The 21,830-nt window shown below is 28.4% G+C and overlaps 4 protein-coding genes and 1 long non-coding RNA gene across 5 annotated transcripts; 2 read left to right on the top strand and 3 right to left on the bottom strand.

Moving 5' to 3' along the window:
• Window positions 1–324: 324 nt before the first annotated feature.
• On the top strand, window positions 325–955 carry LOC127242164 (oleosin H1-like). Its single transcript, XM_051261590.1, has one exon. It carries the CDS (start codon window positions 325–327, stop codon window positions 814–816), a length of 492 nt encoding a protein of 163 aa, XP_051117547.1. The 3' UTR covers window positions 817–955.
• Window positions 587–4,421, bottom strand: LOC127242163 (protein ANTHESIS POMOTING FACTOR 1). Its single transcript, XM_051261589.1, has 10 exons — window positions 4,240–4,421; window positions 3,922–4,022; window positions 3,690–3,799; window positions 3,547–3,613; window positions 3,210–3,309; window positions 2,052–2,168; window positions 1,828–1,965; window positions 1,658–1,739; window positions 1,317–1,372; window positions 587–1,211 (listed from the first exon to the last, which is right to left on the bottom strand). Exons 1-10 carry the CDS (start codon window positions 4,315–4,317, stop codon window positions 1,071–1,073), a joined length of 990 nt encoding a protein of 329 aa, XP_051117546.1. The 5' UTR covers window positions 4,318–4,421; the 3' UTR covers window positions 587–1,070.
• A 667-nt stretch (window positions 4,422–5,088) lies between these two features.
• On the bottom strand, window positions 5,089–7,324 carry LOC127241938 (peptide deformylase 1B, chloroplastic). Its single transcript, XM_051261223.1, has 6 exons — window positions 7,089–7,324; window positions 6,803–6,941; window positions 6,017–6,209; window positions 5,592–5,702; window positions 5,412–5,474; window positions 5,089–5,314 (listed from the first exon to the last, which is right to left on the bottom strand). The coding sequence occupies exons 1-6, from the start codon at window positions 7,297–7,299 to the stop codon at window positions 5,204–5,206; spliced, it is 828 nt and encodes a 275-aa protein (XP_051117180.1). The 5' UTR covers window positions 7,300–7,324; the 3' UTR covers window positions 5,089–5,203.
• Window positions 7,325–17,135: 9,811 nt separating this feature from the next.
• Window positions 17,136–19,580, bottom strand: LOC127241948 (uncharacterized). Its single transcript, XR_007836672.1, has 2 exons — window positions 19,342–19,580; window positions 17,136–17,392 (listed from the first exon to the last, which is right to left on the bottom strand). It is a non-coding gene; the product is annotated as an uncharacterized LOC127241948 (long non-coding RNA).
• Window positions 17,260–21,707, top strand: LOC127241947 (MYB-like transcription factor EOBII). Its single transcript, XM_051261243.1, has 3 exons — window positions 17,260–17,395; window positions 17,514–17,643; window positions 21,272–21,707. Exons 1-3 carry the CDS (start codon window positions 17,260–17,262, stop codon window positions 21,600–21,602), a joined length of 597 nt encoding a protein of 198 aa, XP_051117200.1. The 3' UTR covers window positions 21,603–21,707.
• The last annotated feature ends 123 nt before the right edge of the window (window positions 21,708–21,830 follow it).

Here is a 21,830-nt window from a genome sequence, read left to right as displayed (position 1 = left end):
TTATTATTATTATTGGACCAAAATTTTATGGTGTAAGTGGGTTGGGCCGCGAGAAGCCGATAATCGGCCCAATAGGAGACGGGTGGTGTGGCAGCAGCTGAGCTGGAGACTGCAACTTGGAAGACATGCGAAGCCCCTCACGCATGCACTTTGCCACGTGGCGCACCCGCCAACTCCTTTTAATGCACCCTCACCTACACCTCTCCACCTCCGCCCAAACTCACTAATTATATAACACTACTACCATTCAATTTAATTTATAAATTATAAAAATAATAATAATAAAATTAATTTATTAATTTCACACCAACCTTCCATCCATCCATGGCGGAAACTCGCGATCGTCCTCAGCCGCACCAGCTGCAAGTCCACAGCCAATCACGCTACGACAAGTCGTCGCTGCTGCCGCAGAGAGGCCCGACCGCCGCCCAAATTCTCGCCGTCGTCACGCTGCTCCCTGTCGGCGCCTCCCTGCTCGGCCTCGCCGGAATCATACTCGTCGGGACTCTGATCGGGCTGGCGGTGGCGACGCCGCTCTTCGTGATATTCAGCCCTGTGTTGGTGCCGGCGGCGATTCTCCTGGCGGGGGCGGTCACCGGAATCCTGACTTCCGGCGCCTTCGGGCTGACGGGGCTGTCGTCGCTGTCTTGGGTCCTGAATTCGTTCCGGCAGGTCACCGGACGGCAGCCTCTGGACTATGCCAAGAGGAGGATGCAGGAGACGGCGTGGACCGTCGGAGAGAAGACCAAGCAGGCCGGCGAGACCATCAAGGCTAAGGCAGGGCCGGAGGAAGGCGCCGGCGGCGGCAGAACCTGAATTTTGAAGACAGACAAGAGACATAGATGAATTATGAATGAATGGAATAATTAATGAAATTGTAATAATCTCTGCTGCTGCTGCTTCTGCCTGCCTGCTGAGTGTATTTTCTTTTCATTAAGAAATTGGGATTTCCATTTGTTGCCTGGAATTTTTCATAAGAACATGTAATAAACTAAAGAAACACAAGTCTGCAATAATTCATCATCATAACTAAACTTCATGGATCGATTTATCATCATCAATGTGTTTTGTTAGGTTTGGGGAGAGGGGTCGTCGGGGTTGGGGTTGGGTATCCATAAGGTTAGGATTGAAGAGGCAGCAGCAAACATGGCCCTCCGGGGAGCCCATTTCAGGCAAGATGGCACACCTATGCAGCTATCAAATGACCTCACCTGTACAACCAAACAATTTTGTCATCATCATAAGAGGCATATTGGGATGATGCTAGGGGGGTTGGGGTGGGATGGGGTGGGGGTGTTTCTGGGCTGGGGTGTTACCCTTTTTGGAGGCATGCTACTGATGTTCCAAGCATGTATGTTTCCATCTCCAGAACCTGCAACAATTTTCAACACATTTATCATTCTTATTCATTACATTTAGCCAAATTACTCTCTATTTTGTGGAATTTTTTGACATCATTGGATTTTTAATTAATTATCACATTAAATACAATTACATCAAATACTATTTTATATGACGGGTGTATGATGCAGACTTTGGATTCATCCCTGATGGTATTTTTAACTTTAATGTAGCAAAATTAATCACATGAAACTTGTATCTTTCTACTTATCAATCAGTAATTTGAAGTTTTTTACTTTGATAAAAGAAAATGTACCAGAGAGCACGTATTGGCCGTCAGGTGTGAAGGTTGCTTCAATGGTGGCATTTTGGGAGGAATCCAAATGAAATCCACATTTCTGCAAATTGGGAGAGAACTCAAACCCTTCAAGATGATGTTGCAATCAATGCCAATGGCACTGTTCTAATACTAATACTAACACTCACCTTGTCTCCATTATAAGCATCGAGCACATATACGTGGTTTTTGGCCGTTGTCAAAAGCATCGATTTACCGTCATTAGTGAACTTGATATCAGACACTTCAGCTGTATCCCCACCAACTAGGAAAGTATCGAAAGGGCCCTAAAAGCAAAAATGTTAATTATTGAGGAAGAATACCTTATTGATTCACAAACTTTCTCAAAGTCTACACCCCCGTAGTGTAATACCTTATCGTAAGATCTGGAGTCGAACAATTTGATGGCACCTCCTTCCAATGCCACAGCAAAAACGAGTCCTTGTTGATCGTAAGCAACAGTCGGTTTACCCCGCAAATGCAGAATACCCTGAAAGCTACAACAGTGAGCACACATCAGATTTGATATGTTCTTTGGCATAGTAGCTAACGGCGTTTCGGCGTAACTGTTGATATATTTTTAGGGTGTGTTCGTTTGTAGGATTTTGTCAAAATCCTACTATTCATCCAAAATTTCCCCCCCCAAAAACATCGAATCAAACACCTATTTTTCATTTTTTATATTATACTAAAAATCAGTTTTACATTCAAAACATCATATCAACACCTATTTATATCGCATCATACAACTATTCAAATTCAAAATTTTTACTATTCAAATCACAATCCAAAATCCAAACCCCCAAACAAACACACCCTAAAGTATACTAATACACATGTGTATACAATCAACATCATACTTCCAATAAACAAAAAAAATCACTCAAGCATCTAATAAAGAAAAATAAAAATAACTTTTAACATGCTAATAGGTAAAAAAATCAGAGAGAAAGGAAAACAAAAATGGTGGCTGCCAATCTCTGTACTAGACAAACATAACTACACAAGTATAATATTGAACAAGATCAAACTTCAATATACATAAAATATAAACTATAAAGCAAAAATAGTTTATACAAAAAGTCAAAACTGCGGATGCAGGCTGCCTTACATGGCAGAAGAAGGAAGTGAGAGATGCAAAAAGAAGTACGAAAAACAGTGGAGGCAGCAACTATAAGTCGGAATCATTTGAAAAGAAAGAAAAAATAAAATTTTCCATTGCTTATTGTTTGGTAAAAAAATATGCCTCGATTAATCCTAATCAAGCATAACAAATACAAATAAATGATATTACAATTCCAATGGTGCCTCTGTATGAGGTGCACCTTCAGAACTGCAAAGTTGAAATAACATAATTTGATGTTCTATTTCAGAAAGAAATTCATATTGATGTAATTTTTCATCATTAAATAATGCCAACCGCCAACGAGAGTACCAAAGTATTACGAACCTTAGGACACTCAACTTTGGACAACATCTATAAAAGATACACCAGTCAAATTTATCATAAATACTCAGGATATGAACCAACCTGACAGGCATTCACACGAAGATCCCATATTCGAACAGTATGATCTACTGAACCAGACATGAATCCGTCGTTTACTGGAGACATGCACAAGGATATTACCCTGCAAATAAATCAAGAAAGACTAGATAAAAAAAAGAATGACTCCAGTTTACTTTCTCGAGCATTAAATTCTCAAGAAAAAACATACTAAGGGTGTGTTTGTTTGGCTTCCCATTTTATGTATCCCAAAACCGTCTCATTAACTTAATAAAAAACTAGAATCCCCCCAAACTCAAACATCATTTGAGATTCCAAACAAAATACACCCTATTAGCTCTTATAGAATTATACCAAATACCTCTCAGTGTGGCCTTTAAAGTATCGAATGCACCTATTGTCGTACATAGACAGGTACCTCAGAGATTCTAGCGATGAAGTAAAAGATTTACGTGAGAAAATGTTCATTATGTGGACCATTAAGATATAGGCACTAGCAGTCACCTCCGCCAGACTCAAAATTGCGTTTCGACGAGGAAATAACACAGCTTGGATGGTGAGTGAAACACACTCTGTCAGCTCCATATTTCTTGTGATAAGTCGTCTTCACCAATCTGAATACGAGAATATATATATATATATATGTGTGTGTGTATACACAACCTCCAATCGAAAAAGAAGACAAAAAAACACAAATGCCAGATAAACCCAACACTCAATTATAAAAAGATCTTACTTAGCACTTGCAATATCATAGAATCTGATGGAATCATCATCACTTGCCGTTACCAACAAATCGGCCTTCCTATGAAAATCAATTGAGTTTACTTTTCCGCCCTGAAATTGAGAAAAGAAGCTTTAGAGTTATAAGCCAATGCTTGAAAGTCAAATAGTATTGCATCTTAAACAATTCATGTAGTCGCCAAACCCCCGCCTATCACAACTAATTTTAAAACGAACTAAAAAGCTTAAATTAGAACCAATTCCATTAAATACGAGCAGAATTGAAAATTAAAACAAAAAAAAGAAGAACATCAAGAAGCAAAGTTCTTACGAAGTCAGAGAAAATCGCCCCGACCGACATACGACGAACGATGTCGTCGCTGAGATCGGAGAGCGGAGCCGACGCCATCGTCCGCCGGCTAGTAATTACTGACTACCGAGTTGCGATTCCACTCCGAAGCTAACCGCAGAGAATTTGTCTACAAATTATTAGGGCTTTTCCTGAGAGAAAAATTTCCACTTAGTTTATATGAATCTGTAGGGGAGATCATAAGAAATTTGTCCCCCAGCTTTTGGGCTTAGGCCCACCAATATTATGCTTCTGTTTGCCTTTTTTTAACGGTTATATGCAATTAAAATTTTATTGATTTTTTTTTTTCTTCTTTTGAATTCAATTTGGATTTTTTTTTTTTTTTTTTTTTAAAGAAATCTGACTTATTCAAAAACCGTTTCGAAAATTTTATCGTATTTAACAGTACATGAATTTTAATAGCATATGCATGTTCTTCGAATCTTTCGAAAAATATATATATATATATATATTAATAAGAAATTTCTAAGTATTGGATTTTCAAAATCTGCATATTTTTAAAATTGAAAAAAATCCAATAAAATTCCGATTGAATTTAAACAAAATTTCAACTTGTGTACAAGTCTGATTAGAGCTCGAACCCTCAAACCATACTGGGACCATACCGGGACGGCTCATTTAGCCCATGAGTCCAAACACAGCCCAGGTCATACTCGTGCCAAGCTAGGCCCAAATTTTTCAAACCTATTTTTTAAGCCCAAACACTTTTCATGCCGAATTTGGATCGATTTTTCTGACCATGTCTATTTTTGTCAACTCTGCCCTAAACAACCTTATTCAAACATGAAAACTAAATGAGAAATTCGATGCTTAATCTTAACCTATATCTTGATGATTGAAGCAATCCATGGAAATTTTGATCAACAACACATAATACAACAACAAAATTGAATGGCAAAAACTGTTTGTACGAAGGGATAAAGGATCATGATTTTCCAAAACCAACAGCTTTCTTTCTTCTACCTCGCGGACGTTGCACATCGATCTTTTCGGGGCTTGTCAATCTTGTATTTTCCTCGTATTTCTTTTCTAACACCTGCCAAGAAAGATCGACGCGAATTATAGCAATGAACATATCTAATTCCCGTAAAAACGAGAAATATTGATAGGGATGATGCATTTATGTCGCTTGCCTGCAATTCCTCGCGAATGCTGTCAAGAACTTCATCGCTCATTCGATCAAAAAAGAGGACTCCCTGAGATTAAGTTTGGTAGTTAGAAGAACTGGCACTTGAATCGATATTTTCCAGATTCAATGTGATCGAAAATTTCGGATTATCATTTTGAATGGTCAAAAGTTAACAAATAAGAACCTTGAGATGATCGTATTCATGCTGAAAGACCCGCGCAGAAAGTCCAGACAAACTCATTTCAAATTTGGCACCGGTAATATCCTGTGCATCAACCTTCAATGAATCCGGCCTCTGCACCATAACACAAACTGTGAATATAAGAGATTTCACGTCGACATTATCATCCATCGCTAACTAAAAGTTCTTCGGAAATAACAATTTTGGTGTACTTAGGAACAACGATTGTCAAAATGAATTCAATCACCAGGGTTGCAGTTAGCATGCTGAATTATAGACTAATGCAAAATATGAACTCATGGGACATGATTTCAATTAACTCAATTTACACATGCTCGGTTAATTGAAACCATATGTTGCCAGTCGATTTTTCATGATTATCCCTAATCGGCACCCTAATCATTCCACAATCAACAGATAAGGTGTACCTCTACATCAGCATAGATGCCGGGGAAGGATAAACAGCCCTCATTATAAGGCACGATCTTTTTCGAATATCTGTTAATGCGTGGATTTACAAGAACAACCTCCTCTCCTTCACCAATTTCACCGGCTGCATTAAACACCATAAGCTGAATAGTAACCCCAACTTGTGGTGCCGATAGTCCAATTCCATCAGTTCTGCGAATAAGGAAGAACAACATGTATTTTCACATTCTTGTCATTGCCCAGAATCTCCCATTAATAATGGGATAGAGAAACAGCAAAAAGTGGCAATAAACTCCCAGAAAGTCTGGTGCATGAATCAGCTTCTGTGCACTTGCTTTTATTTCATTTTGTTGTATTATATTAAGTCTAGGTCTTTGTATCATCTGTTCTGAATCTGTTCCGATGCTAACTCCGTAGAGAGCCCAATTTTCGACTTGAAAGATTCAATTTCTCTTGGCAAAAGTTGGTTTGAGTTTGAAGGTGATAATGCTAAGAGATTTTTTTAATATTTTTTTAGATTAATTCGTTCTTATTTCGTTATATCTATTAGATTTCAGTTGAGTATATCTAAATCTATAGACTCTGATTTCATTATTAACACTATACAACTTTGAAATTCTTAGAAATGTAACAACCTCAATTATTTGACCAAAAAATTCACTTGTTTAGCTTAATCATTAATCTATTCTTGGTACCAAATGATCAAAAACTTCACAGAATCTGACAGCAATACAAATGCATTGAGCTTACGAAATTTTTAATGACAAAAGTGTATAGAATGTTACCTGTACATTACATCGAACATCTCATCTGCAAGTTTTTTCAAGCTCTCATCGAACGTATTAACTTTCTTGTTCTTGGCTCGCAAAACTGGGTCCGGATACAACACAATCTTAAGCGGACTTTCAAATCGCAAATCAGCCGCTACAGAAACCATAAAAGAGGCAAAAACAAGCCATCAATCGCACACACAATTGACCTAATTTCACCAATGTTCTCAGCGGCAATCATAAAATAAAAACTCGAAAATGAAATTAATTTCATCATCTATTAACATAATTATGCACTTACGAGACGCCACTGCTTCCCCCCTAGCCACGGAAGAAAAGCCTCGCCTAGCCTGCGCGAAAATTGGCCGCACAAAACGTTTGCACCTTCTGGAAGATGAAGCAAACAAACTTTCCGATGTGAACCGCCGCAGATTGCAGAAGCTCGAGTCGAGAGCAGCCGACCGGCGGCGAAGAACGGGCACGGCGGCGTGGAGGAACGCCGCGGAAACCATAACCACAAACGGCCACAAACTCAGTACCGTGGTGGATTTTTATTTTTATTTACTTTTTTATATTAATTCCATGATCGGGTCGGCCCGCAGACCCATTTTGAGCCCAATAAGCAGAAAAGTAATAATATTTAATTATTTGATAATAATATATTATGATATTATTTTATCGTATCACCCATTGTTGGGGTTTGTTTCAATAATCTTCTAATTCAAATTTTTACGTCTTTTTTTAGAAAAATATACTTTTTTTTGCACAAAATCTTCTATTATATTCTCCCTCCGTTTTAAAACTATAGTCTGGGTTGTATTTGACACGAGATTAGGTAAAAAGTATGAGTGAATGACTTTTTTGCTCTTGTAAGTGTATTATTAGTGTAAAAAATAATAGCAATTGTGTAATAATAATGAAAAAATAAGGCTAATTTTATAGTGATATGATTATTTATGTAAATGAAACTATTGTTTTGGGACGTAAAAAAAAATGATAAACAGGATTATTGTGTTGGAACTGGGGAGTATTATTTTAATACTAAATTTAAATCAATTTTTTTAAAAAAATTCATTTTTTATCCTTAGTAAATTTTAAAATAAAAAATAATAGTATATCATTATTTTTATAATTTATATTTATATTAATATTTTAAATATATTTATTTATTGTATGTACATAGCATCAATTCTTTTTTATTCTATCAAAATTTAATAATTACATTCAATATAATTATTAAAATCCAAAATTTTACAACAAAACACACTTTAAAAACTAACACACAAAACTTCACAAAACTAAAACTTAAGGAATTGTCTGTGGTATAGGGGTTGGATGTGTGATCTGAGGCAACGCCCCCTTGGTCTCAATACAATAGTTCCATAAATAACAGGGGCAAAAAAGTCTTAATTATAATAACATAATATAAATGTAATAAAAAAAAAAAAAAAAAAAAAAAACTACATAACACAATCTCACAGAATGTGCTACATGTGTGATGTTTAATTGTTATCTACGTGAGACTGAAAAAATAGGCATGGATCAATACTATTATTATTATTATTATTATTATTACAAAAAATTGAATTCATATTATTAAATTAGTAAAATAAAACAATTAATTAATCAGTATACAAGTAATCTAATCAATGATGTCACTATTCTATTGGATTATGCAACTTAATTCATGAAAATTGTTGTTACTAAATTCATGATTAAATAATCTAATAATTTAAAGCGAACTCTAAAAAAAAAAAAAAAAAAAAAAAAAAAAGTGAAATTAGGTCTGCATATAATACGTGGCTAAAATTCTAAGGTGTCTTTGCTTTTATTTTTTATTTTGTAATTATTTGTTGTATCTTTTCTATTTAAAAATAAAAAATTAAATACATAGACTCTAGAATCATTTAAATTTAAAGCCCCACTTGATCCAAATTAAAGCCACACATAATAGGGGTTGTGGCTACCATTATCATTTAAGGGATTTAAATTTTTATTGAAATTATATATATATATATGATAATATAAGTCAAATAAATATCTGTTTATGGCAAGTCATGAGCCAATTTTGTGACAAAAGTGGTCACTTGATTAAAAAGCAAATAGCAACTGCAAAATTAAGGTCATAATACAATGTATTATAGGATGCTAGGCTACATTGCATGTGTGAAACCCTCGTGTTATTTATTTATTTTTTTTTTATTTTTCAAATTTTACTATTTATATTTTGTATTTATTGAAAATAAAAAATATATATTTTATCATAAAATATTTTATCAAATATTATTTAGACTCAAATTATAATTTTTCAAATCAAATCAAAAGAAACATTGTATTGATCCTGTTAACATTGATAGCTTTAGTTTGAGTACATATTTTAGGCAATATTTTTTCTATTTTATTCAAAAGTATACGTTTTATCATATTTATATGTCTCATTTAAATACATAATTTTTTTTGTTTGAATTATTAAATTTTTTATGGATAAATAGAATATATATATATATAATGGTTTATGTGTATATATATTGTATTTTTATAATCCCCCGTCTACACATAAAGTAAACAATTACTTTTGACACGGTATTAAAAAAATAATACTCCTTCTATCATACAAATGCGTGCTCATTTGACCGGGCACGGATTTTAATAAAAGTGAATAATAATTATTAATTTTTTCTTTTATAATAAAAAACAGTATGAAAGTAGAATAATTTTTTACTTAAAAAGAAAATGAGAATATTTTTCGATGACAATCGAAAAAGGAAAGTGAGTATAGATTTGAACGACGGAGGGAGTAGTATTTTAATTATAATGGGTAATTAAAAGTAGTGTAATGACATTTTTGTCTTTAGTTTTTGGTATAAAAGTATTGGTGTAATGTAAATTAAGGGTGAAAATAGGCCAGGCCGGGCCAGACTTTGGCTAAATAGGCCAAGCCTATTTTATAAAACTAAAGCCTGAGCCTGGCTTATCGGCCTATTAAAATATATATTTAAGGCCTAAGTCTGGCCTACTTTAAAGCTTGATCCGGCCTACGAGCCTATTTAAAAGCCTATATAATATATGTTTTTTTATATTTTTCAAATTTAAATATTTGTAGAAAAATATATACAATTATTTATTATATATAATAAGCCAGTTAAAATAAATAAATTTTTTAATTTTTATTGTCACCAAATATAATTTTTTATAAATTATAAACAATTAAAAACATAATATTTATATATTAGATAAAAAAATTATGCTATATAAATATATAAACAGGCCGGCCTGATAGGCCAAAAAAGCTTTTCATAAAGTCTAAATCTGTTCCATTTATTTAAAAAGGTTTAGAAATATATCTGAATTTAGTCTTGTTAGTAAACAAGTCAGGCTAAACCAGGCCTTATGGAGGCGAGACTGTAGGCCCTGATAGGCCGCATGATCTATTTACATCCCTAATGTAAATAAAGGTATTTGTGGAAAAAAAGTTAGATATTCAATAAAATATTTACTTTGTAATTGAATGTTCCAAAATAAAAATATATATACTTTCTAATTAGACGAATAGAGTAATATTTGTGGATAATTATATTACTAAAAAAATTGAGTAAACTAACCCCGTATTATTTTTTATAATATTCATCACGAATCGAAAAAAAAAAAAGTATATATTGAGTGATTTTTTACATGATATTGATTATACATAAAAGATGGTTTTTTTTTTTTTTTGGCATGAATGAATCTTTGATGGTAATATTTTTATACTTTTATTTTTATTTTTTCTTCTCTTTTTTCTATAATTTCTTTTTTATTCAAATTTATGTTTATTTTTCTCTTTTAGTTATTATCAAAAAGAAAAATTAATTAATTTTTTTTTAATAAAAAAAAAATATATATATATATATATTTTTTAAATTCATGCTCGATCAGATGGGCGCAAATTTTGGATGGCAGCTGAAGTATATCTTTTCCTATCTTGATATTTTGATGATTATGTATGGTTAAAGTAAATATAGTTTGATTTGATAAATGATATGGACATATACATTGATTTGATTAATGATGTGGTTGCCAATTTTGATTGTGACTAATTAATTTTACCCAAATCTTTAACTTTTCAAAGTGACAACTATAATTTAATTAATTTAGCAACAAATATTAATGTCACTCGCCAATAAATTATCGGCCTAATAAATTCTTTATTGAGCTAATAAGTTCTTGACAACTATAAAGTCAAGTCAACCTCAATAAGTCATTTTGAGCACTTTCCCGTAATAAATTATTATTATTATTTTTCTAACATTCATATTTTATGTAAATTTAAATTTAAATTCAATCTATTTTGTTACACAATATATATTTATATATATATATATATTAATGGATTTAGATTGAAAATTGAATTTGGAATCTAGCTAGAAATATATGTTTTGTTTAAGTATAGAAATATTAATGCACATTTTAAAATACTACTAGCAAAATTTGACCTCTTTGTAAACTTTTTCCGCCAAAAGTCATAGATATGACATCAGTATTACTGTAGCTACGAGAATTAAAAAAATATATAATTAATAAAATTAATTATAATATAAGACAAATAATATATTTCCTTCGTCCATTGCCTATTTATTTATTTTGCCATTTTAGTCTGTCAATCGCAAATGTATCCATTTTGTTTTAGTAAATATATCTTCACTAAAATATAAAATTACCCCACAATTTATATAATATTACACAAATGTCATCAAATAACACCACTTAATAACATAAATGTTAAGGGGTATAATAGTCTTTATATATATCAATTATACCACGTATCAATATAATACTAATATACTAAAATCTACGTGCAAAAAGTAAACGGATAGATAGGCGGTGGACGGATGGAGTATATTAAAACTAAGATAACTAATTAGTCTAATAAAAAATTATAAATTATACTCCCTCCGTCCCAAAAGAATTGTCTTGTTTTTCCATTTTCGTCCGTCCCAATTGTCATGTTTCCTTATTTAGTAATCGTGGTCCCCATTTTATACCAAAATTATTTATACTTTTTCAAACTATCTATAATTATTACTCTAACCTACTTTTTAAAATTATTGAAAAAATAAGGATATTTTAGTATTTTATATTTTATTTTATATTCACTTTCAATTAAATAATATTATTCATTGATTCTCGTGCCTACTCCTAACAAGACGCTTCTTCTGAAACCGAGAGAGTAAAATTTAAAATATAATTAAAAGGTAAAATACTTTTTTTTAAAAAAAAAAAATGACATAATATATGAAACAAACAAAAATAAAAATATGACATGATATTTAAGATGAAAAAAGTATTATTATTATTATTATTATTATTATTATTATTATTAATGTTGTTATTAAAAAAGAAAAAGTAAAATAAATTATTATTAGTGCAGTCTGCTACATAACTAAAAAGGCAAAGTCACCCTATTTCCTAGAGCCTAAGTTAAGGTTGCATATTTGTACAGTTTACATTAAATGTTTTTTTTTTTTTTTTTTTAATGACGTTAAAATATTATTTAATTTTCAATCAAAAATTTAAACTCCAAAACAAACACACTCTTATCTATACCACTCCATCAATTCCACGTAAAATGTCAAAACTTTTTTTTTATTTATGTTTATCTCACATAATTTTTTATTTTTTTAAAAATATAATTATACATTTAAATTATATTTTAAGTTTCGTAATTTTAAATTTTTTTAATTTTATTTAAATATTTAATTATTTTAATTTTAATTTATTATTATTTGTACTGATATATTTTTTAATTTTATTTAAACTATTTAATTATTTTAATTTTTATCTAAATTCTTATACTTACGGTAACATAAGCAAAATATTTGAGACGAAAGAGAATAAAGTTTGAACTAATAATTTAATATATATATATATATATGGAAAAAAATAGAAAAAAGTGGAGACAAGAAATGGTAGTCTAGTACAAGTGATTTTGTCCTTTTTCTCAATTTGTTTGTTAGAGTTACTTTTTAGTGCATAACAACTGTTGTACCTAATTCTACTTCATAATCACTCTTTGTCGTCTACCACATCTTTCATTTTGTATTTTTAAATGTATTTATATATATATATATTTTTTTTATTATCGGATGTTCCAAAATAAAGTACTTCATTTGTTTCACTACTTAAACTGAGCTTATTTTGATTTGAATTTGAAAATTTTATTTGAAATTTGGGTTATAATATTTTAATATAATATATTTTGAGAAAAAAATAATAATTTCTTCGTTTTAATATAATAGTCTTATTTACTATTTTTATCGTTTTAAAACAATAGTTTTGTTTTCATAAATAATCATATCACCGTAAAACTATCTCTATTTTTTTATTATTATTACACAATTGTCACTACTTTTTATACTAATATACTCACAAGGCTAAAAAAGTCTTTATTTCTTCTTTTTTATCAACTACCAATATAATATTAATATTCTCTAAATCTCGTGCTTAACACAATAAGACTATACATTTGGCACGGAGGAAATATAATTTTGTGGAGAAATTAAATAATATTAAAATGACTTTGCATTGTGTGTCTGTGAGTTTTGGATTTATTTTTGAATAAAAAAAAAGTTAAATTAAAATATTTGTTTGATAAAATATAAATGTGTATTAGTATAATATTTTAATGTAAAATTAAATATTGTATTTCATTAATACGATTATAATACTTTTACTATTTCACTTAATTTATCCTTATTTTTTTATTACAATATATTTTTTTTTAATATGATTATACATTATAATCAAAATTTAAATTCATAATTTATAATTTTCTTAAATTTTAATTTCTATTTATAGTTATTTTTATTATAAAATAATAACTTTTTACTAATATATTTTTCAATTATTTACTATTTTACCTAAATTCTTGTATCTACATTAATGCGTCCAAATTACATAGGAGCGATGGAGTAATGTACAACAAATATTTGATTTATAATATTTCCACACACCTCGTGTCTACGTTGCAGTTTCAGTACATTTCACATCTCATGTTATATTTCTTTAAAAAGAATTTATATACTTTAATCATAATTTAAAATTTTTAATCTATAATTTTGTAATCTTAATTAGAATAATTAATTATTTTTATTTTATTTTATAAATACTTGTATTGTACCGTAATTATTTTATTAATATATTTTTTTATTATCTACAAATTATGTTACTCTCAAAATTATGTATTCACAATAACGATGACAAAATATCAGAGATGGATGAAGTATATTATAGTAACTTATGACTTAGCTCAACCTATGAGTCATTCGTAACAATTCTAAAGGTGTTTATTTTATTTTATTTTTTTTAAAAAAAGAAGAATTACAAATATATTTTTTTAAAAAATATTAATACATAATATGTATTCATTATTTTTATATTTTCTATATAATTCATCATGCCTAGCGTTAAATTATTTATTTTCAATTCCAAATTTTACAAGTTCAATCAGGCTACCACGTGGCATTATATACTTCATACATAGTTCTGTAATTATTATTTATTTTATTTTAAAATGTGAGTGTGTATTTACTTGAGTTTTGATTTTATGTGTAGTTAGAATAATATTTTAGATATAAAGTTTTATAATATATATATATATATATTTATTAAAAAATTACTAAAGTTTCGTAATAAAATATATTGGGTTTGTTCACTTTGGTTTTTTTATTTTCGATATATTTTTCTAAAAAAATTAATACGTTACACGCATTTATTATTTTTATATTCTTTATACAATTCTACATATCTCATATAAAAAAATATCAATTCAAATTATCTCAAAAAACAAACACCTATTGAATCAAATTTTTAATAACAATGGCTCAAAGTTTTGAATATTTTTTAAATATCGATTTCAATTTGACAACGGGGTTATACGCCACAGCAAAAAAGTATTATTTTCATTATTACGTCCGTAAATAAAGATATGTTTGGTTTGTATTAATTTTAAATCAAATTTCATATTATAATTTTCTTATTATGAAACTCAAATATGTTTAATAAAAATATATAATATTTCTTACAAAATATTTCATCAAAATATAATTTAAATCAAAACTTAAAAATCAAACACTCAACTTTAAATCAAAACTAAACACACACTAAAAGTGATTTTTTAAAAACATCTTAGGGGACAAAATATTATCCGCACGCACATAAGAAATCATGCAATGATTCAAAAAAATTACTATAATAAATTTTAAGGTGTCATAATATACTTCAATTTATTATTGCATTTAACATCGACATGATTATCGGGTGTGTTCGTTTGTAGGATTTCATCCAAATTCTACTATTCATCCAAAATTTTCTAACATTAAATCAAACCTCTATTTTTCATTTTTTATATTATACTAAAAATCAATTTTACATTCAATACATCACATCAATACCTATTTATATCACATCATACAACTATTCAAATTCAAAATTTTTACTATTTAAATCCCAACTCAAAATCCAAACCCCCAAACAAACACACCCGATTATATCTTGCAATATTATAATTATTTTTTTCAATAAGTTATTTATACTCCATCCACCTTTTATATATATATATATATATATATATCCAAGTTTACTTTTTATATGTGAATATTGAAATATCAGTATTATATACTCCCTCCGTCCTAAAACTATAGTATGGGTTGTGTTTGGCACGTGATTTAAGAAATATTGATATTATATTGATAGAGAGTAAAAAGTACGGATAAAAAACTTTTTTGCCCTTGTGAGTGTATTATTGTAAAAAGTAGTGACAATTGTGTAATAATAATGAAAAAAGTAAGGATAATTTTATAGTGATACGATTATTTATGAAAATGAGACTATTGTTTTGAGACGGACAAAAATGGTAAACAAGACTATTGTATTGGGATGGAAGAAGTATATAATACAATAGATGATTGAACAGACAATTCTACTCCCTAAAATTTTAATAGTAGTATTTTATATATAAGTTAATGATATTGTTGTAATAATATGTAAATTGTATAAAAAGTTATAAATTACTTATAAAGTATAATTACTAAAAAAAAATATATCAATTTCAGACTTGATAAAAATTAAAAAAAAAAAAATTAGTTTGGACTAAAGGGAATATTTCAAAATTTTAAACCATTATTGTAACATGCACATAACTTTCAAATTTCAAGAGTAAAAATAAATAAATAAAAATTCGAGTATCAAAATACCCAGAAGATTACATTATAAATAATAATAATATTAATAATATTATTAATATGGTGTGTTTTCTTTCTTCTATTTAAAGATATTTTTAGTACTTTTTTTTTTGTGAAATAATTGTTTAATATATTTTTTTTGGTATAAAAAATAAGTAATACTCGTTCCATTTTTTCCAACTGAAAGTATCATTTTAGTCATTTTCGCATTCAAAAATATTTATTTTATATTATAATAAAATTAATCACACTAATACTGAAATATCATTTAATTTTTACATAAATCACAAACATACCATTACATGTACAATTAAGTTATAAATAAAAAACAATGTATAAAAAATATCAAAATATCTTAGAAACTTCCGCTAAATACTATTCCCTCCGTCCCACATACCATGTTCACGTTGTCGTTTCTGTCCGTCCCATATAACATGTCACTTTCCTTTTTTGGAAAATGATTACACACTTTAATCTCATTTTAAACTTTTTAATTTTATTTTTTTAAATTTTAATTAAACTAATTAGTTATCTTAATCTTAATTTATAATTATTTATATTATCGGATAATTATTTTCACTAATACATTACCCCTCCTAAAATACCGTGTCTACAGTGTAGCAGACACGGTATGTGAGACGGAGGGAGTATTATTTTTTAATTTAATATAAAAACCCAGAAAACTACTCCGAATTGGGACGAAGAGAATATATTTTTCTTTGGAACGATGATATTGCATAGCAGAAATAAAAATAAGACTGAAAAATAATATAGTAATACATCAATAAATTAAAATTTGCAATTTTTTTTCCCTAAATAAATGCCTAAGTAGGGGTAACGTGGTACATAACTTGTCCATGCATGTTCATATTAAATAAATAAATATATATTTGTCATGCATACATTGTATAACCTTGCACATGCATGCTTAAGACTTCATAATTAAGGGCATCAAAATAGTAATTACAATTAACAATATTTAATAAATCAAAGTTAGGCCAAAATTAAGGCTACGTGTTACGTCAACTAATATAGCTCCTAAAAAAAAAAAGAGATTTTATTTATTTATTATATATATATATATGTATATATATATATATTCACTTAGCCATTCCTATGTTACTTCCCCATCTATAAATTAAGCTCCTTCACCATTATTTCTTCTCGAATACACATCGATCGATCAATCGATTATTACATCCTCCAAGTTATTTTCATCGTCGCAAAATCCCTTATTACAATTATATCATCGATATGGACAAAAAGCCGTGTAATAGTCAAGATGTCGAGGTTAGGAAAGGCCCTTGGACCATGGAAGAAGATCTCATTCTCATCAACTACATTGCTAATCACGGCGAGGGCGTTTGGAATTCCCTCGCTCGATCTGCTGGTATATTATATGATTTTATTTTTTATAAAAAAGAAATTATATATTAGTGAACCAATCAATTTTCTAAAATATTTTTATTGATCGTTGAACTATTTTATTTATTTTTTGTGTCTTAAAGGGCTAAAAAGAACGGGAAAGAGCTGCAGATTGCGATGGTTAAATTATCTTCGACCTGATGTTAGACGAGGAAATATAACTCCGGAAGAGCAACTCTTGATCATGGAGCTTCATGCTAAGTGGGGAAACCGGTAAATAATTATTTTTTATTTTTTGGTACATATTATAGTTATCGTTCTATTTTTTTATATTCTTAAAACCTTCGTAATTGGTTAACATAGAAATTGAAAATTTGTCATGATTAAGCGAAAAAATGTTGAAATTAAAATCATAAAACTCTAAAGGATGTGTTCTTTTGAAAAAAATTATCAAGATTATACTATTTATCATTTTTTTTTTTTCTAATATCAAATCAAAAACCATTTTTTTTAGTTTCTATATTATATTAAAATTAATTTTACATTCAAAACATTATATCATATCATATCATATCATCATTTCAATTCAAAATTTTTACTATCTAAATCATAACACAAAATCCAAACCCTCAAAACAACACACTAACATATTTAAATTTACAAATCAACACTTAGAGTTCAATTTTCCAAAAAAAATAATTAAAATTAAATAGTGTTAAAACTTTCAATATATATATATATATATAACTAGAGAATGAATTTTTGTACAAATATTTGAATATTCTTGCTTCTTATAGACTATGGAATTATTCTTTAAATATATTAAAGAACAAAAAAAAACACTTTACCGTACAAATCTTCCAAATAAATAAATATACACAAGTTTATTTGTGAACGTGATAAAAAGTTATCCATAGTATAAAATATATATATATATATATATTATATATGTATAAAAATATAAATAAAAATCCAGAAATTTAATTAATAAATAGTTAAACAATTATTTTTGTGATAAGTTGGAAACGGATAAGTGTCTCTATTGTTACTACGTACCTTAGTTGTGTCGAAGTAGACAGCTACCTTAATTTTTTTGTCATTTCTGGTCTTAGAATACATCACTTGCTATTTTTGTTCTTTAATATTTTTCTCCGTGGAGACGAACACATATATGAACAAATTCTTTATAATTATTAGATATATATATATATATTTATTTACAAAACATCAAATTCACTTAAAGTATGAAAAGTTAAAAAATATAAAATAAATAAAAAAATAAATCTTTGTAGAAATTGAGGTTGACATTGCAAACTATTTTTATTTTTCCTTTATCCTTAGAGCATATATACTATTATCTAAAGCTAAAAGTGTGTGTTATATATATGTATATATTATTTTCTTCAAAAAAATATCTTACATTCAATATATTTTGGATACAAAAATCAGCAAATATTTTCATTTAATTTTTTTTCTTTTTACAATTTAATATATCAATTATAACACTAATAACAATGCTTTTTATTTTTTTAAAAATAATACTCCCTCTATCGAGAAAATTGATGTACCTTTGGTTAGATACGGAGATTAAAAGATAATAATATTTTAATATTAAGATGAAGTAAGTAAAAAATAAAGTAAGAATATCATAAAATATTTATTTAAGAGTTGAGATAATGATAGTAAAAGATGTAGAAAAAATGGTGACAAATTGATTCTTACAAGTATAAAATTATGGATGAATAAAATTATTTTCTATAAATAGAATAGATATAATTTTAGCTAATATTCAAGAAAGAAACAGTGATATAATTTTAGCAGACAAAGATAATATATTAAATTTTTTAGTTCTATTTTGGTTTTTACTATATAGTGATTATAATTTATATATATATGTATTTACAAAATATCACATTTAAATAACTATTTAAGAAAAAAAAAAATCAAATCCTAAAAGAACACACTACAAACCTTTCGATTAATCGATCTCGATGCCATCTTTGGTATCCTCCATTTTCTTCAAAACACACACATACATACACATCTATATATATATAATTTAAATTACATAAAACAAAATCAAATGTTTAGAATTTAAAAGACTACATAAGTTGAATTATATTGTTGACGAGGATGTAAGAGTAAGGAATAATAAATATTTATTGCAATATTGTGAGGTTTTTTGCAATTTAGGTATGAAGATTTTTGGAAATGAATAGGTTGAGTTTGGTTTAAATAAGAGTCCAAATTGTGAATAAAAAGACATTGGAATTGCAACCACAGAACATGCAAAATTAAATATTCATTTTTAAATTTGAAACAACATTAAAAACGTGATTGAAATATTCCTAACTTATGGTTCCTTACAACACGTTTGGTATTAGTGACCATCATCTCACCACACCATGTGCTTCACGTGCTATTTATTTAATACATATATAGATACAGGTGAATGAATATAGTATATGATTTAATATATTTAAAAATACATTTTTTTAAAAAAAATATAATACTCCCTTCGTTCCTTTTAAAAGTAGTTCTTTGAGATTTTGTAATAGATTAAAAAATAATATTATTTTATTGGTTAGTGAGAGTGCGTAAGAAATTTTGATATTTTTGTCCTTTATACGGTGTTTAAGAGATTTTGAATAATAGTATGATTGTAATTTAATAAAAGTAAAGGTATTTTAGTATTAATATATAATTAATATTATTAAAAAAAATGATACTTTTAAATGAGGGCCGAAAATAGTAGAAGGGTACTTTAAAATATGACGGAAGGAGTAATTAAAAAAAAAAGAATTTAAAAGTGTATTTTTTTGGATTTTGAGTTTAAACAATAGTTTAGATATGATATTTTTGTACAGTATATATAATTAATGTGTGTTTTTTTTTTAGAAATTCATTAAAAATTAAATAATAAAATTTTTTAAAAAGAAATTGCCAACTAAATACTCGAAAATATAAAATTTTATTATTTTCTTTGCCGTTCATTTATTGTTTGCATGTTGGATTAATGTTTTATATATAGTAGGTAGCAGACCAAATCATTTGTCCTATTAACACACGCTATTCCTCTATTCCCACTACACACGTGTATATATATACACGTTATGTGTGTGAGAATAGAGGGATAGGGTTTATTTTTTAAACCGAGGATCACATGGGAGTAGATAGTGTGTAAAAATTATAATATCTTTAAATTGTAAAATATATTCTGTTATAGTGTTGACTAGGTTAAATCGGTAGCATCATATTAATTTGATCCAATCATTATATAAAATAGACCGTGCAAATCTAACAATACATGATAATATAATGCTATATAATACTTCTACTGTTCCATTACAAATACTATTTTTTTGTTCGTTCCATATAAGATGGATTTTTTTTTAGTAAATTTAATAATTTTAAATATATTTAACAAATATAAATTAATTTAATAAAATTTGAAACCTCTTACACATGAGACTTATTTAAAATTACATATTTCTATTTTGGGACGTCCAATTACAGAGTAACTATCTCATTAAATATTCAATTTTTTTCCACAAATACCTTTATTTTACATCACATCGTTACTTTTATATAAAAAAGTAAGAGAAAAAATATCATTATATTATTTTTACTTACCCACTATAATTAAAATATTATTATTTCTTAAACTCCGCGCTAAAAGTAAATGTATACTTTTTACTTTGACGGATAGAGTAAAATTTTATTCCCTACAAAATAATATTTATATTATATACTTCATCCGTCATCCAAAATTAGTAATACTTCCTTCATTTGCCAAAATTAGTTACACGTGATGTTAATTTGAAGCACCCTGATATGCATGTATACTAAATACTTCACTTTTCGAATTTGATCCTCACCCGACATGACCTTGTCCTAACAGGTGGTCGAAAATCGCAAAGCATCTACCGGGAAGAACAGACAACGAAATCAAGAATTTCTGGAGGACCCGAATTCAGAAACACATGAAGCAAGCGGAGAGCACGAACCAAATGGGCGGGATGAGTTCCGACGGCTGCACGAGTAACGGAACGGCGTCGGTCACGGCGGATCATAGAGTCCAAGCGTACTCTCCGACCGCCGCCAACTCCGGCTTCGCCGGAAACGTGGAAACTGAGTTTCACGGCGGCATTTTTCCGGCGACGGAATCTAATGACAATATGATTTGGAGCGTAGATGATCTATGGTCTATGCACTTGCTTAATGGAGACTAGAATAGACACACATATATATATATATATAAATATATATGGGTTATATTCAATATACTAATGTTAAATAAATTATTGATAAAAATACTTTATAATTATGGGTTCATGTATTATTACCTTTGTATTTTGAATGTGAATTATATATATATATATATGTGAATAAGTTTTATATATATGTGGCTTTGTTTATTTATGTTAATTTTTTTTTTGTTTAATTGCATAAAATCCACC

Source organism: Andrographis paniculata, unplaced genomic scaffold (genome assembly GCF_009805555.1).
Source record: "Andrographis paniculata isolate CXL003 unplaced genomic scaffold, ASM980555v1 Contig86END, whole genome shotgun sequence".
NCBI classification, from domain to species: Eukaryota; Viridiplantae; Streptophyta; class Magnoliopsida; order Lamiales; family Acanthaceae; genus Andrographis; species Andrographis paniculata.
This window is presented reverse-complemented; position numbering and strand designations above follow the sequence as displayed.

Coding starts and splice junctions, on each gene's coding strand:
- LOC127242164 (XM_051261590.1), top strand. CDS start 325: ATGGCGGAAACTCGCGATCGTCCTCAGCCGCACCAGCTGCAAGTCCAC.
- LOC127242163 (XM_051261589.1), bottom strand. CDS start 4,317: ATGGCGTCGGCTCCGCTCTCCGATCTCAGCGACGACATCGTTCGTCGT. Junction 3,310..3,546: donor TTTAAAGGCCACACTGAGAG/GTATTTGGTATA, acceptor ATTTATTTGCAG/GGTAATATCCTTGTGCATGT. Junction 1,373..1,657: donor CGGCCAATACGTGCTCTCTG/GTACATTTTCTT, acceptor AAATTGTTGCAG/GTTCTGGAGATGGAAACATA.
- LOC127241938 (XM_051261223.1), bottom strand. CDS start 7,299: ATGGTTTCCGCGGCGTTCCTCCACGCCGCCGTGCCCGTTCTTCGCCGC. Junction 6,942..7,088: donor GGGGGAAGCAGTGGCGTCTC/GTAAGTGCATAA, acceptor TGGTTTCTGTAG/CGGCTGATTTGCGATTTGAA. Junction 5,315..5,411: donor GCATTCGCGAGGAATTGCAG/GCAAGCGACATA, acceptor CTTTCTTGGCAG/GTGTTAGAAAAGAAATACGA.
- LOC127241947 (XM_051261243.1), top strand. CDS start 17,260: ATGGACAAAAAGCCGTGTAATAGTCAAGATGTCGAGGTTAGGAAAGGC. Junction 17,396..17,513: donor TTCCCTCGCTCGATCTGCTG/GTATATTATATG, acceptor TGTGTCTTAAAG/GGCTAAAAAGAACGGGAAAG. Junction 17,644..21,271: donor CATGCTAAGTGGGGAAACCG/GTAAATAATTAT, acceptor TTGTCCTAACAG/GTGGTCGAAAATCGCAAAGC.